Source organism: Erinaceus europaeus, chromosome 12 (genome assembly GCF_950295315.1).
Source record: "Erinaceus europaeus chromosome 12, mEriEur2.1, whole genome shotgun sequence".
NCBI lineage: Eukaryota > Metazoa > Chordata > Mammalia > Eulipotyphla > Erinaceidae > Erinaceus > Erinaceus europaeus.
Genome location: NC_080173.1, coordinates 75,408,978 through 75,423,001, shown reverse-complemented (window position 1 = coordinate 75,423,001; position 14,024 = coordinate 75,408,978). Strand labels below are relative to the sequence as shown.

At 49.0% G+C, this 14,024-nt stretch overlaps 1 protein-coding gene across 3 annotated transcripts in view; it reads left to right on the top strand.

The window, feature by feature from the left end:
• The window catches only part of NOS2 (nitric oxide synthase 2), a 50,886-nt gene extending 41,576 nt beyond the window's left edge, over positions 1 to 9,310 (top strand). For all 3 annotated transcript variants that reach the window (XM_060204004.1, XM_007530738.3, XM_060204003.1), the window contains 6 exons: positions 1,438 to 1,645; positions 4,922 to 5,009; positions 5,436 to 5,557; positions 6,034 to 6,182; positions 7,001 to 7,195; positions 8,731 to 9,310. In XM_060204004.1, the coding sequence (XP_060059987.1) occupies positions 1,438 to 1,645; positions 4,922 to 5,009; positions 5,436 to 5,557; positions 6,034 to 6,182; positions 7,001 to 7,195; positions 8,731 to 8,850 (882 nt within the window). In that variant the 3' untranslated portion in view covers positions 8,851 to 9,310. The remainder of the gene's footprint in view (positions 1 to 1,437; positions 1,646 to 4,921; positions 5,010 to 5,435; positions 5,558 to 6,033; positions 6,183 to 7,000; positions 7,196 to 8,730) is intronic.
• Positions 9,311 to 14,024: the final 4,714 nt, after the last annotated feature.

The following is a 14,024-nucleotide window of genomic DNA, read 5'->3' as shown; positions in this document are numbered from 1 at the left end:
TGGTTTTCCACTCCCAAGGGGAGTCCACCTCCACTTCTCAAAGTGAAAGTTGCAGGCCAAAGCCTTGTGGGGAGCAGGCATCACCTCCCATCCTGTCTTGAGGATGTGGCTGTTTGGAGTGAGCTGGATTTTCCTGAGCTCTGCAGGCTACAGCCAAAGTGCACTTCCTGAAAAATTAGCCAGAAAAGGAGGGTCACTCTGTCTTGCTTGACTTTCAAGTCTCTAAACCTGGAACAAGCTTAAAAGTCAGGAAGTGTTGGCGGATGGGTAATGTAGAGGATTGGGCTAGGGAGACAGTTGGATGGCTACACTGGTGGTACCATTAATGTGTCCATTATAATTGACTCATAATTAATAATAGAATTCATCATAATAATATCATAATGAATTGTTGTCAATTAATTCATTATTTAAGGAATAAATTGATTTGCCTGAAACTTTCTAGGCCCAAGTCTTTTTAGAGGGCACAGACTATATTTATTTATCTATTTACCTATGTGCATATATTTATTTAGGTGGCACTGAGGCCTCATACTATTACCAGGCTGACTTGTTTAAAATAATTTTTTAATTATCTTTACTTTTTGGCTAGAGACAGAAATCAAGAGGGAAGGGAGAGATAGAGAGGAAGAGACACAGAGAGACACTTGAAACACTGCTTCACCACTCACTTTTCCACTGCAGGTGGGGATCGAGGGCTCAAACCTGGGTGCTTGAGCGTTGTAACATGTGTGCTCAACCAGGTGCACCACCCACCTCCAGGATGACTTTTTCATTCAGATAGAGAGACAGTGGGAGAGGGAGAGACACCACAGCATTAGCGTTTCCTCTGGTGCCGCAGTATGTCCCATGTGGACTTGGTCTTTGTGCATGACAGTGCAGCCACCCTACCCTGTGGGATGTCTCTCTCTGGTCCCTGGACATTGTTTTAACATTGTTTTTACTGATTATCTTGACTTCAGCTGCCTCTGCTACCATTATCCTGTGTCTGTGCTGTGCCAGTGTGGCACACATCCCCCTCCCCTTTAACTCTTACTACATTTCTAAGAGGCAGGTGCTACTATCTTCATTTCACAAAAAATTAAGTAACTAGTACAAAATCCTGCCAGTAGGGCATCCAGTCCAAATTCAAACTCAAGACCAAGTGCTTCCAAAGCCTTGCCCCAAATTGGATTATGGTATACGTTTACTTCCCACCCATGCTTTGCTGACAGTGGTAAACACACAAGTTATATCCACGCTGCTCACTAGGCTGAGTCCCTCCAGGGCTGGAATAAGTTCTCCAGGCTGTCTGTTCTCGGCACCCTGATAGCTGCTGGTACTTCAAGTGTCTGTTGAAGGAGTGAATGAAGGACTGACTAAACACTGGGCTGTAACCCTCAGTGTCCCGTGGGGGAGAGTAGCTGCCTGAAGTCCGTCACACTCTTTGTCTTCCAGCCCTCAGAATACAACAAGTGGAAGTTTGCCAACAGCCCCACCTTCCTGGAGGTGCTGGAGGAGTTCCCGTCCCTGCAGGTGCCTGCTGGCTTCCTGCTCTCCCAGCTCCCTCTGCTGAAGCCCCGGTACTACTCCATCAGCTCCTCCAGGGAGCACATACCCACTGAGGTCCACCTCACCGTGGCTGTGCTCACCTACCGGACCCGAGGTGAGACAGGGCTTTCACAGTCCAGCTTGGGGCTTGTTAGGCAGCTGTTCAATGTCCCTGAGCTTTGGTCGCCTTGCCATTTAAGTGGGATTGGTAGAGCCTTCCAGAGGGACCAAGAGCAGCTGGAGGCGTGGGAGAAATGACAGTGAGCCAGCCACCAAGCCAGCCCTTCGATGTGAGATAGATGCTGTGTGCATTTTACAGGGGAGAAAACTGAGGCACGGAAATGCTAAGTCACGTGTTCAAAGTCACGCTGGCAATAAGTAGAGATCAGAGAAGAGGCAGGGCGCTGGCGCACCCGGTTAAGCACCCACATTACAGAGTGCAAGGACCTAGGCTTATGCCCCATCCCCATCTGCAGCAGGAAAGCTTCATGAGTGGTGAAGCAGGTCTACAAGTGTCTCTCTATCTCTCACCTTATCTATCTCCCCCTTCCCTCTCAATTTCTCTCTCTTTTTAGAATTTCTTTTTAAAATGTTTTTATTATCTCTATTTACTTATTGCATAGAGGTAGCCAGAAATCGAGAGGAAAAGGGGAGATAGAGGGGGAGAGAGACAGGGGCCAGGTGGTGGCGCACCTGGTACAGTGCACAAGGACCTAGGCTCGAGCCCTGAGTCCCCACCTGAAGGGAGAAAGCTTTGCAAGTGGTGAGGCAGTGTTGCAACTCTCTCTCTGTCTCTCCTCTCTATCACCCCTTCCCTCTTGACTTCTGGCTGTCTCTATCCAATAAATAAAAATAAAGATAATAAAAAAATTTAAAAAGAGAGGGAGAGAGAACCCAGGTCCTTACACATTGTAACATGTGCGCTCAACTAGGTGTGTAACATGTGCGCTCACCCACCTGGCAACCCCCTCTCAATTTCTCTCTGTCCGTACCCAGTAAATAAGTAATATAGAAGAAATAGAAAATAGAGACTCATACACAGATAGTCTGACACCAACTAGGCAGTCAGTCCCAACCACTCTTCTCCTCTCTGTGGTCCTGTGGGACATTTTAACAAGCTCAGCTGCAGAAAATAGCCAGGAATTAGTGGAGCTGTAGTGATCCGCAGCCTTCCTGCTGGTTCACCCCAGGGGAAGTTTCTGCACTGACAGCCAGTACTTTCACTCACTCAGCAGTGATGTGCTCTCACCTCCACGCTCAGCACCTCTGTTCCTATGGAGCTCCCCACCTTCAGGGCTCAGTGAAGAGAGTCTCATAGTGGGCTGGAGAGGTAGCTCTACCAGGCGGAGTGCATGCCTGGTCATTCAGACCTCCCTGGTTGGAGACCCAGCACCACATGGGTGGCGACATGGCATCAGAGGAAACTCCAGTGCTGTGGTCTCTATTTCTCTCTTTCTGAATGGAAATGTGGCCTGAAATGCTGAAATTGTGCATGCATGTCAGAGAGAGAGAGAGAGGGATTGAGATTGATTGTGTTTCAGGAAGTGCCCCTTGGTAAAGCTTGCAGAGTGCCAAGGAGAGTGCTGGGGATGCACGGGTGCAGGGATTGTGCAGGGACGCTTTGCTCTGGGGCAGAGGAATATGTAGGTAATTATCATTATGTGAGTGTTTGGGTTTTTTGTTATTTTTGTTTGTTTGTTTTTGCCTCCAGGGTTATTTCTGGGACTTGGTGCCTGCACTACAAATCCACTGCTCCTGGTGGCTTTTTTTTTCTTTTTGATAAGACAGAAATTGAGAGGGGAGGAGAAGACAGAGAGGGAGAGAGACCTGCAGACCTGCTTCGCTGCTTGTGAAGCTTCCCCCTGCAGGTGGGGAGCCGGGGACTCAAACCGGGATCCTCATGCAGGTCTTTAGACTTCGAATTATGTGCACTTAACTCAGTGTGCCACCACCCAGCCCCAGTGTTTGGTTGTTGTTTTTTTTTTATTTTATTTTATTTTATTTTGCCTCCAGGGTTATTGCTGGGGATCGGTGCCTGCACTACAAATCCACTGCTCCTGGAGGCTATTTTTCCCCTTTTGTTACCCTTGTTGTTTGTTTATTTGTTTTTTAAAAAAGATTTGTTCAGTTTTATGAGAGAGTGAGACAAGAGAGCACCATTCAGCTCTGGCTTATGGTGGCCAAGGACTGAAGCTGGAACCTCTGGGACTTCTGCCATACAAGTCTTGTGCTCTGACATTCTGAGCTGTCTCCCAGCCCTCATTGTGTATGTGAAGAAGGCAAGAGCAGAGTCCTGTGAGGGCAGAAGATGAGGCCTGACAGATCTGGAAACCTTGGCCTCTTTTCCCCTGGGTACATTGTGCTCCTGCCTGCCCCCCTGTAACTAAGCAACAAGCCCTGTGGTTGTGGGTAAAGCTTGATGGCTAAGGGCCGATTCACACTCTACTCTCTGTGCTCTGCAAAGTATAGTCACACAACTGTGAAAATTTGAGCAGAGAGTGTTCTGCTGGAAGATACTTTCTCCAAGTTTCTCCAAGACAGTTTCTTCAAGTCTTAGCCATCAGACAGAATAGGCACAATCAAAGGAAACCCAGAGAGACTTCTCAAGTGGGGCCCAGGTCCCTGTGAGGCCACACAACTGGAGAGGGGGTGAAGCCCAGATTTTTTTTTTCCTCTCTCCAGAGTTATGGCTGGGGCTCAGTGCCTGCACTACAAATCCACTGCTTCCTGGAGGCCTTTCCCCCCCCCATTTTATTGGATAGGACAGAGAGAAATTGAGAGAGGAGGAGGAGACAGAGAATGAGAGAAAGAGAGACACCTGCAGACCTGCTTCACTGCTTGTGAAACATCGCTGCTGCAGGTGGGGAGCCAGGGACTTGAACCCAGATCCTTGCGCTGGTCCTTGTGATTCATACTGTGTGTGCTTAACCAGGTGCACCACCACCTGGCCTCCAAGAAAGCAGGTTCCCACAAGCCCAGGAGGGACAGCTAGGCTGACCTGGATGAGCAGGCTTGTCTTATTCCTAAGGAGCTGCTCTGGGCAGAGAGTGACTGTCCTGAAGGGTCAACTTTGTGCTGCTCCGTGTGGAGCTGATTGTAGGGCTGAGACCTGGAGAAACTTTTGAAAGTGTATTGGAGTAGGACTAAGGGAAACAGCTGTGGCCTGAGCTCTATGACCACTACATGAGTGACCTTCAATGAGTGCTGTCTCTACTGTTGGGAGGAAAGGCAGGCTTGGTGCATAGCAGCTGAGTCCCGGGAAGTGTCCCTTGATAAAGCTTGCAGAGTGCCCGAGGGGTGCTGGGAGAGGCATGGGTGCAGGCGTTGTGCAGGGATGCTTCACACAGGGTAGTGAGGGGCGGTGTTGGTTAGGTCAGTGCTTTCCTTGCAGGTGGCCAGGGCCCCCTGCACCATGGCGTCTGCAGCACATGGCTCAGCAGCCTAGAGCCCCAAGCCCCAGTGCCCTGCTTCGTGCGCAGGTAATCACCCCTCCTCTCTGTCCTTGTGGGGCACTGGGTTCTGGGGCTGAAGGGGGAGGATCTAGGGTTGGTGCTCCCCCCACCCCGGCACACAGTAAAGGCATCTGAGTGATGCCGGGCCTCTCCCTGCTGCACCTGGCTGTAGAGAAGGTCAAGTCTAGCTGGGGTGACGATGACACCAGCAGTGGGCTGGGGATACGAGGAGGACTGGCCCTCTTGAGAGGACCCCAGGGTGAGGAGGTGATGGTATGTGTGGTTGGGGAAGGTAAAGCCTCCTGTAGGGCATGGGCGGTCAGCCTCAAGCTTATAGTCTTCAGCCCCCATGCACATGCACTGCCCCCAGCCACACCCTGCTCTCCAGCCCCTGGCCTGTGCATGCTGGTGGGCATGGGCCTGAAGACAGGACTCTCTCTCCTCTGTCTTCAGTGCCAGCAGCTTCCAGCTCCCCAAGGACGCCTCCCAGCCTTGCATCCTCATCGGACCAGGCACAGGCATCGCTCCCTTCCGCAGTTTCTGGCAGCAGCGACTCTATGAAGCTGAAAACAAAGGTAGGGGAGTTCCCTGGGCTCTGGATGCGGGGAGGGTCTTCAGGGGGTAGAGAGAGGGTCTCAGGTGGCCAGCACCTGCCTGAGAGTAAGAATGGAGCCTCAGAACTGTGTCACCACTCATATATACTTCCTTCTCCACCCCCCAAGTTTGTCCCTGCCTGTGTGGGCCCAGTGGACTTAGAGTCAGCACCTTCCTCTCCCACTCTGGAGCCTTCTCCAGGCAGTGGACATAATAGAAAAAGCCTCGCTTTTGACTTCTGGTGGGCTGGGTGCAGCCTTACTCCTGCACTTTAGCTGTGTGACTGTGAAAAAGTGCTCTGAATGCCCTGGGACTCATTTCCCCATCTGCAAAGTGGGGAATGGGATCCTTGTGGGGGTGAGATCAGAGTTCAACTGGGGCCTGGCTCCGCAGACCTGGAGTGCATGCTCGCCCTCTGGTGGCCACCCTGGTAACTACGGCCTGCTGCATCTTTCAGGCCTCCAGGGGGGCCGCATGACCCTGGTGTTCGGGTGCCGCCACCCGGATGAAGACCACCTCTACAGAGAGGAGATGCTGGAGATGGCCCGGAAAGGGGTCCTGCATGAGGTGCACACAGCCTATTCTCGCCTGCCCGGCCAGCCCAAGGTAGACACGGCAGACATGGGCCCCCTAGAGTCCCTGATCCCTGAACCATCACCTCCTCGGCTCTGAAATGAAGGCTGATTATAACCAGCAGAGGATCTGTCACCCTTAAGTACCCCAAGAGAAGAGACGGGCCCTGAGGAGTTCAGGACTGAATCAGGGTCATGTGCTGGGTTAACCCCAGTATCTGGCCTGTTTGGAGTCCCAGGCCTGTCCCTGGTATACACCACTTCCTGAGGTCAGGGGTCCAGGCCAGCTTATGATCAAGGGCTGCCCCCACCTAGGCCCACTGTCCCTTAGGGGGGACTTCGCTCCATCATTCTAGGATTGGAACAGACTCTTGGCTCAGGCCTTGTGTCCCAAACGAGTTCCTGTCAGACTTAGTGCTCCATGCTTAGTCGTGGAGTCACTGGCATCTTGTATGGTTCCTGAGCATCTGTGTAAACGGGGAGCCCCAGTTGTGTGCCTAGCTCTGAATTGCAATGAAAATCTTATGGAAAGTGGTTCCTTTTTGGAAGGTGGAAACAGATGGGGTTCAGCGCCCTGAGCAGAAGTGGTTTGATGGATGTCTCTTTAGTGCCTGGTGGATTCAGAGAAATCCTGGAGCCCTGAGGATAGCTAGTTGCTCAAGGTCAGGACTGTGGCCAGCAGTCACCTCTCCAGCCCAGGCTTGGGCCTGCAGGCTGCTAGTGTCTGTCTTCACTCTGAGGTTCTGTGAGAAGGCTGCTCATCGTGCCTCTTCAATGCCCCCTGGTGGCCAACAGCTGCCTCTGTGAGCCTTGCTCTCAGTGGGTGCTGACCCTGACTCCCTCTGGTTTCAGGTCTATGTCCAGGACCTGCTGCGACAGCAGCTGGCCAGTGAGGTGCTCCGTGTTCTCCACGAGGAGCAGGGCCACCTCTACATCTGTGGGGGTGTGCGTATGGCCCGAGACGTGGCCTGCACCCTGAAGCAGCTGGTGGCATCCAGGCTCAGCTTGAGCGAGGAGCAGGTGGAGGATTACTTCTTCCAGCTGAAGGTATAGCGACTGGCACTGGATTAGGAGAGCAGGTCAATGCCACAGGGTCAGGAGCCAGGACCAGGAGAGTCAGGCTCAGAATAGTCCTAGACCCCACGGGAATCCTAGAGGTGGCTGGGGGTCAGAGCTGGAGGGCTGCTAGAGGCCTGACTGTACATCCCAGTCAGGTTGCCAGCTAGAAGGAAGACACACATTTTCTATTATTCCACCTGTTCCGAAGCCCTGCCCCACCTCATTGCAGAAAGGGTCTGTGAAGCCAGGAGCCCCAAAGAAGGCAGGACCAGGGACAGGAAGGCTGTCCCCTCTGCCTGAGTCTCCTGCTTATTTCTCCAAGGTTGGCATTTGCTCACCTCATCCCCATCAGCAGGAAGGATTCTCATATTAATGACAAAAACAATGATGACATTCATCAAGAGCTTGGACTGGGCTGGCATTGCCCAAAGGTCTCATGTGGCAGTTCACACAGCCCTTCCAGGAACTTCACACACACACACACACACACACACACACACACACACACACACACACACACACACTTTACAGGAACGAAAGGAGACCCTAAGGGTCCACAGCAGTGCATGTGAGAGTTTAGACTTCAATCTTCCCCTGTAGTTTCAAAGACATCAGTCCCCTAAGGAGATATCACATCCGTCCTCTCCCTAAGATACGTTCGTTCATTCATTCATCCAGTTAATATACTGGGCACCTACTTGTCCTGGAGGGTAGAGCATTAAGCAAAACTGGTAATAATTCCTTCCTGGATGGACCCTCTACCCTATTGAGACTGACAAATAAAATTGAGTGACATGTACAGTGCTTTAAAGAACTCTTAAGCAGGGAAGTAGGACAGAGTCCACAGGGTGGTCAGAGCAGGTATCACTGAGAAGGTGACATTTGAGAAAATGCTGGAAGGGAGTGGAGCTGAGCCGTGTGGATATTGAAGGAGCAGCACTCAGGACTGTTCTGTGGGGAGCAGAATGTACCGAGGCCCCAGGTGAGAGCAATCTGACGTGTTTGAAGAACACAAGGAAACTATGGGCATTTCCCAAAACACATTCCATCAGTTGATAGATATTTGGCAACATCAAAAAGGTTTCAGGGTTCGGCAAGTATGGGATATGCTCAGTTCAACAAAGGCAAAGACATGGTTATACTACAAGACGTCTCAGAGCCTCTAACAAGCTACTGAGCACTGTGACACTTCAAGACTGGAAGAAAGTACCAGGATTTCCCAATAGTATTTATCTCATAGTCTTACGTTTTCCAGACAAACTCCAGGCAGATTTTGCTAGACTTTGCTATCTGTCCAAAAGTTTGGGGTGGTGGTTAGGTGGTCCACACCAGAACACAGAGACAAGAGTTAAGGGGCTTCCATGTGAGCTCCAAGCATAACCTGAGCGAGAGAGCTAGAGAGGAGCCCAGCTCCTAAGTGTAGGTGTGAGGGGGACAGGGAGCCCCAGTGGCTCCTCTCAGCCTGGAGCTTGTTCCAGGTGGCCCCAGCAGAGCTGATGCATTGCCTCTGTTTTCCCTTCAAGAGCCAGAAGCGCTATCATGAAGATATCTTTGGTGCCGTGTTTCCCTACGAAGTGAAAAAGGATGAGGCAGCGGGGCAGCCCTGCCATCCCAGTGCTCCAGCGGCCCACACGAGGGGCTGAAAGTACAGGCACAGAATCTAATGATGGAAGCGGCTCTCCATCACCCACCATCACAGGGCCTGGGGCGGTGGGGGAGCCTATGTCGCCGCACTTCCCGTCTTATGTCCCTGTCTCCTTACTCCTCCAAGTGCCTGACTTGACTTGCTACCACATAGCAGCTTGGACTGAGTGCAGCTTCCTTTGAGCCCACCCTCCCCAGATGATGGAGGGTTAGGACCTTCCCCTGTCCTTGGAGAGACTGATTCTAAAGCAAGGAACCTTCTTCTGGTTGCATCATGTCCAGTGACCACCAGGAGGCGCTGTCACGCCACCCTGCATTTAGCTGCTCTGTGTACAGTTATTTTTATTTATGTCTCTGTATTTAAAACAAAACAACCCTGTTTGCTCCTGAGTACTCATACCTTCTCTGTCTGGCTCCTTGATGGAGATATGTATTAAATATATTTTTATTTTAACCACATGACATGTGTGCAGGTGTTTTGTAAGGAAAGCAACCCTAAGGTAAATAGATCAGGGGGCTGGGGGAACTGGTGGTTGCCACGACCTGGATAAAGATGCCTACAGAGGGTCATACCAGGCTGTGCACACTGCTGCTTTGAAGTGGTCATCATGTATAAAGGCAGCCCCCAGGGCCTAGCACGCATCTGGAAATCCACACAGGACTGTGGGCTGTGGCTGGGGTGCTATGCTGCTATGTTGTTGCGGCGGTCTGGTGTCGGGCTGCACCATGGAGAAGAGAGCGGACGTCCAGAGCAAAGGGGTACACAATTCTTTATTATAGGATGGGGGGGAGGTTTGGTTCAGACCACGTGGAGCCAGCCGGCAATGGCCGACCACGGGGGAAGAGCAGGGAGCGAGACCTCAGAGAGGGAAAGCCGAGAGCCCAGAGAGAGAGAGGGGAGGGGTGAGGGGGCTTTTTATTGGGCGACAACCAGGGGTGACGTGTAGGGCCAGGATTGGTTGAAAGGGGGCACTCTAGGATTTAGCGGGGCATAGAAAAACCTGGGGGCGGAGACTGCATCAGAATAACTCCTCAGCAACATCTACTCCTATCCCTTTATATCTAAATGGACACAGTAAAGAAAAATGGAGCAGGCTTAAATGTTTTAGAGGAATGCCATGCTCAGGTGGGAAGATGTAGGACTTTCTGTGGAGGAGGGAAGGCTTAAATGGCTGCCAACCTTGTGAGATTTATGCATCCTCCTGTGCTCAACCCCTCTTTAGAGAGAGAGACTTACCTGGAGAGACTCATCTCATAGGTTTAAGCACAGCCTGCTCAACCATCTCTTCACAATATCTCTACATCTTTTCTATCTTTCTATCTAGTAATTGCATAAGATGTACAAAGTCTATAAAAGACTATCATGGGGCAGAAACCTTTTGGGCATAAGCCTAAATGATATAACAAAATAGGAAGGGACAAGTAGGGGAGAAGTAAAAGCCAGTGTGGTGTGAAGGGAAGGATTGGTGTGTAAAGGAACATTCCCTGTTTGGGTGGGGAAAGGGGCAAGGGTACATAATGAGGGGGAGGCGGGAGGCATGACCCACCAAACAGAGGGGCTATTTGGCATTGTATAGTCCTCAAGGCAACAGTCTGTAAAGTCTATGAATTACTCAGGATCAGTCTATGAAAAACCAGCAGCATGAAGGGAAATAAGCTGCTTCAAAATTGTGTAAAATGTATATAGGGTATGTCAGAAAGTCCGATACAAGTCTCAGTCCGAAGTAGATGGCTAGGGGAAGAATTGGCAGGGGATGCAACGCTGCATGAGGGAGGTCAGCCGCTGGAATGTTGCTCTTTTGTAGATAGCTAGCTGGAACTGCCAACACATAACAAGCAGGTCAGAAGCAGGAACGGTAACCAGGCATGAAGAAAGTTCTGTCCTTGGAGTTTGTGTATCAGGTTCTTCAGATCGCGTTGAGTGACATCTAGGGTTTCGGGGGGTGTGCCACAGTAGTCGTGCCATCTAGTGAGTGACATCAGGGTGTGCAGGGGTTCAGATGGTTTTTCCGGGATTCCTGTGAAAGAAACACAAACAATCTGCTTCTCGTGGTTAATTTGAACTTGTAACAAGTTATAGGTTTGTTATAGTTGATACCTCGATGATTATAATTGGTTTAGAATCTCTTTCTGATTTTATTTAAAGGTCATCTAATGTGACCTCCTGTAGCAGCCTCTACCGCAGGATCTTGAGACCAATTTTAGCTAAAATATGTATTTTAAACAGACTCAAATTGCTTAGAGAGTTAATGCAAATTCGTGACAATGATTTTAACGTTTACAGTGCCAGATTGATTCCAGATCTGTTGTGGATTAATTTCCACAAGATAGTTTACAGGGCACCTTTGGGGGCCCTTCAAAGGTGTCCTGTATATAAAATTTATATAGTTTAGTTTTGGGAATGAATAGTCACGTTGAACATTTAGACTTTTACCTAAATAGTAAGTTACCTTAACAATTAATTTTTACCTTGTCTGGTAAAAGTGTAGCTGTAGGGTTACACTTCTGACCGTTAAGTTAGTGTTACCAAACTTGAGACATACCCATAAACATTTAGTTATAACAAACTGGAGGAAAAAGAACTTTTGTTATAAAAACACATTATTTAAAAACAAATTTAAATCTGTCATTAGTCACACAGTTTAAGACTAAACACTTACATATATACCAAAACTATATATAAAATTCAAAAGAGGGAGAAAGAAAAAAAAATTTTGGAATGTTTCTGGACATCTCCAGAAACTTTGGCTGCGTCCAGCATTTTTATATAAAGCCAATAACCTTTTAGAGTACTCCAAGCAGATGGGTCATGCAAAAAAAAAAGTTTTTTTTTGTCATTCAACACACTCACTCACAAAAACAACTGGCCAGTTATAACATAAGACATACAGGGAAAGGGTAGGAGAGAGGTCTCTGTGAGCCAGATTTTGCAGGTTCTGCCATGTCGTATTACGGGTCCTGGGATGTATCCTGCATCTGGTCCTCTTGTAGTATTTCTTGTTCTTCAGGAATAACAGCGCCATCCTGCGGGTATTGTCGGACATGGCGGGCAGGAACCCAGACAGGTTTAGAGAAATTTTGAGGGAAAATGCATGCGAAACCCCTTCCCATGGTCAATAATGGGTCAGGACCTTTCCAAATTTTATCGAGTGGGTCTCTCCATTTGACCTTAATAGATGGGAGGGTAGATGGTGTTTGCCAGTGAAGAATAATAGGGGTTAAGGCCGAGTTATTGTAAATATTAAAGAGATTTAACGTAGTTAAGGCTTTTGCTAGCTGGATATTGGGGGGATATGTTCCTCCTTTATCTTTATTTAGTTGAGCCTTCAGAGTTTGATGGGCCCTCTCGACAATGCCTTGTCCCTGTGGATTGTAGGGAATGCCCGTGGTATGAGTAATATTCCAGAGGGAACAAAAATCTTTAAATTGTTTGATTGTAAACATAGGTGCATTGTCTGTTTTCAAAAATAATGGGACCCCCATAACGGCAAAACAAGAGAGCATATGGCTTACAAGCTTTTTAGCACTTTCTCCTGTCTGAGCTGTAGCCCACATAAATTTAGAAAAGGTATCAATTGAGACAAACACATATTTTTGTTTGCCAAAGTTTGGTATGTGGGTGACATCAATTTGCCAAATAGCATTAGCTTTTAAACCTCGGGGGTTAACCCCAAGGGTCTGGATAGCAGGTGTCTTTATGAGACTTGCATAAGAAGAGCATGTAGCGAGGATATGTTTTAACTGTGGTACAGGAACATCAGGGAATCGAGCTTGAAGGCCTTTAAGATTAACATGGGTTAGAGAATGAAAATTAGCAGGATCAGAGACAGAGACTGGGAAAGTTCCTGTGGAGGCAAGGCGGTCAACTGCGGCATTCCCTTCGGACAGGGAACCAGGAAGAGGGCTGTGGGAACGAAGGTGTTGAATATACAGTGGTTGGGTTCGAGAACAGAGCATAGAGGCGATTTGAATCAAGAGAGGGGAAAGTGGGTTGTCATCAATTTTCACATAAGAACGAGCAAGCCATGGAAGTAAGTTAACAGTATACACACTGTCAGAAAAAAGGTTGAAGGATTCTGGTACAGCTTTTAGTGCAAGAAAAACAGCATAAAGTTCTTTGTACTGAGGGGAATTATCAGGAAGCTCAGTAAAGAGAGGTTTGGGAGATTGTTTGTCTGGGTAATATATAAGGGCAGCAGCTCCCCTTTTTCCACCATCAGTAAAGATTGTAGGAGCAGAGGGAATGGGATCCCGAGAGAAAAGTTTAGGTGCTAGTAGAGGCAGAAGAGGTAAAGAAGCTATCAATTTATTAGAAGGAAAATGGTTATCTATTTGTCCTGGAAACCCTACGAAGCTTATGGCAAAGCAGGAATGATGGCATATAAGCCACTCTGTATCTGTGAGAGAAAAGGGCAGAATAATTAAATCCGGTTCTTTCCCTAAGACCTGCACAGACCTATTTCTCCCTTGGCGAACCAGTTCATGAGCAAACATATGACCATAATCCTGCTTTAGGAGGTCAGTTTTCAGGGGATCAAGTGGTATCACGCTGGTCGAGTTCACACATTATCATGAGCAATGGCCTAGGCTCAAGGCCTAGGGTGAAGCTTCATGAATGGTCTAGTAGCACTGCAGGTGTCTCTCTTCCTCTCTACTTCCCTCTCCCCCTCTCAATTTCCCTCTGTCCTTTCAAATAAAAGGGGGGCAAATGGCCGACAGAAGCTGGAAATTTGTAGTGCCAACACCAAGCTGCAATGATAACCCTGGTGGCAAAAAAATGAAAGAAAGTAGGGAGGGAGAGAAGGAGGAAGGAAGGAAGGAGGGAGTAAGGAAAGAATGGAGGGAGGGAAGGAAGGAAGGAGGGAGAGAGGGAGGGAAGGAAGAGGAAGGGAAGGGAAGGGAAGGGAAGGGAAGGGAAGGGAAGGGAAGGGAAGGGAAGGGAAGGGAAGGGAGGGGAAGGGAAGGGAAGGGAGAGACAGAATAGTGTTAAGAGGACGAGGAGTCTTGGCACCTGGATGAGGTCAGGCTTTGTTTCACAGACTTGGCAGTGAGTGGAAAACACATACTCACAGACTCCCAAGGGTCAAGACTTAAGGGATAAAGCTTGTGTCCTTCTAGAACTTGGTGAGAACGAGGCAGGAGCTCATGAGGGATCAGATGTGGATCTGGCTCC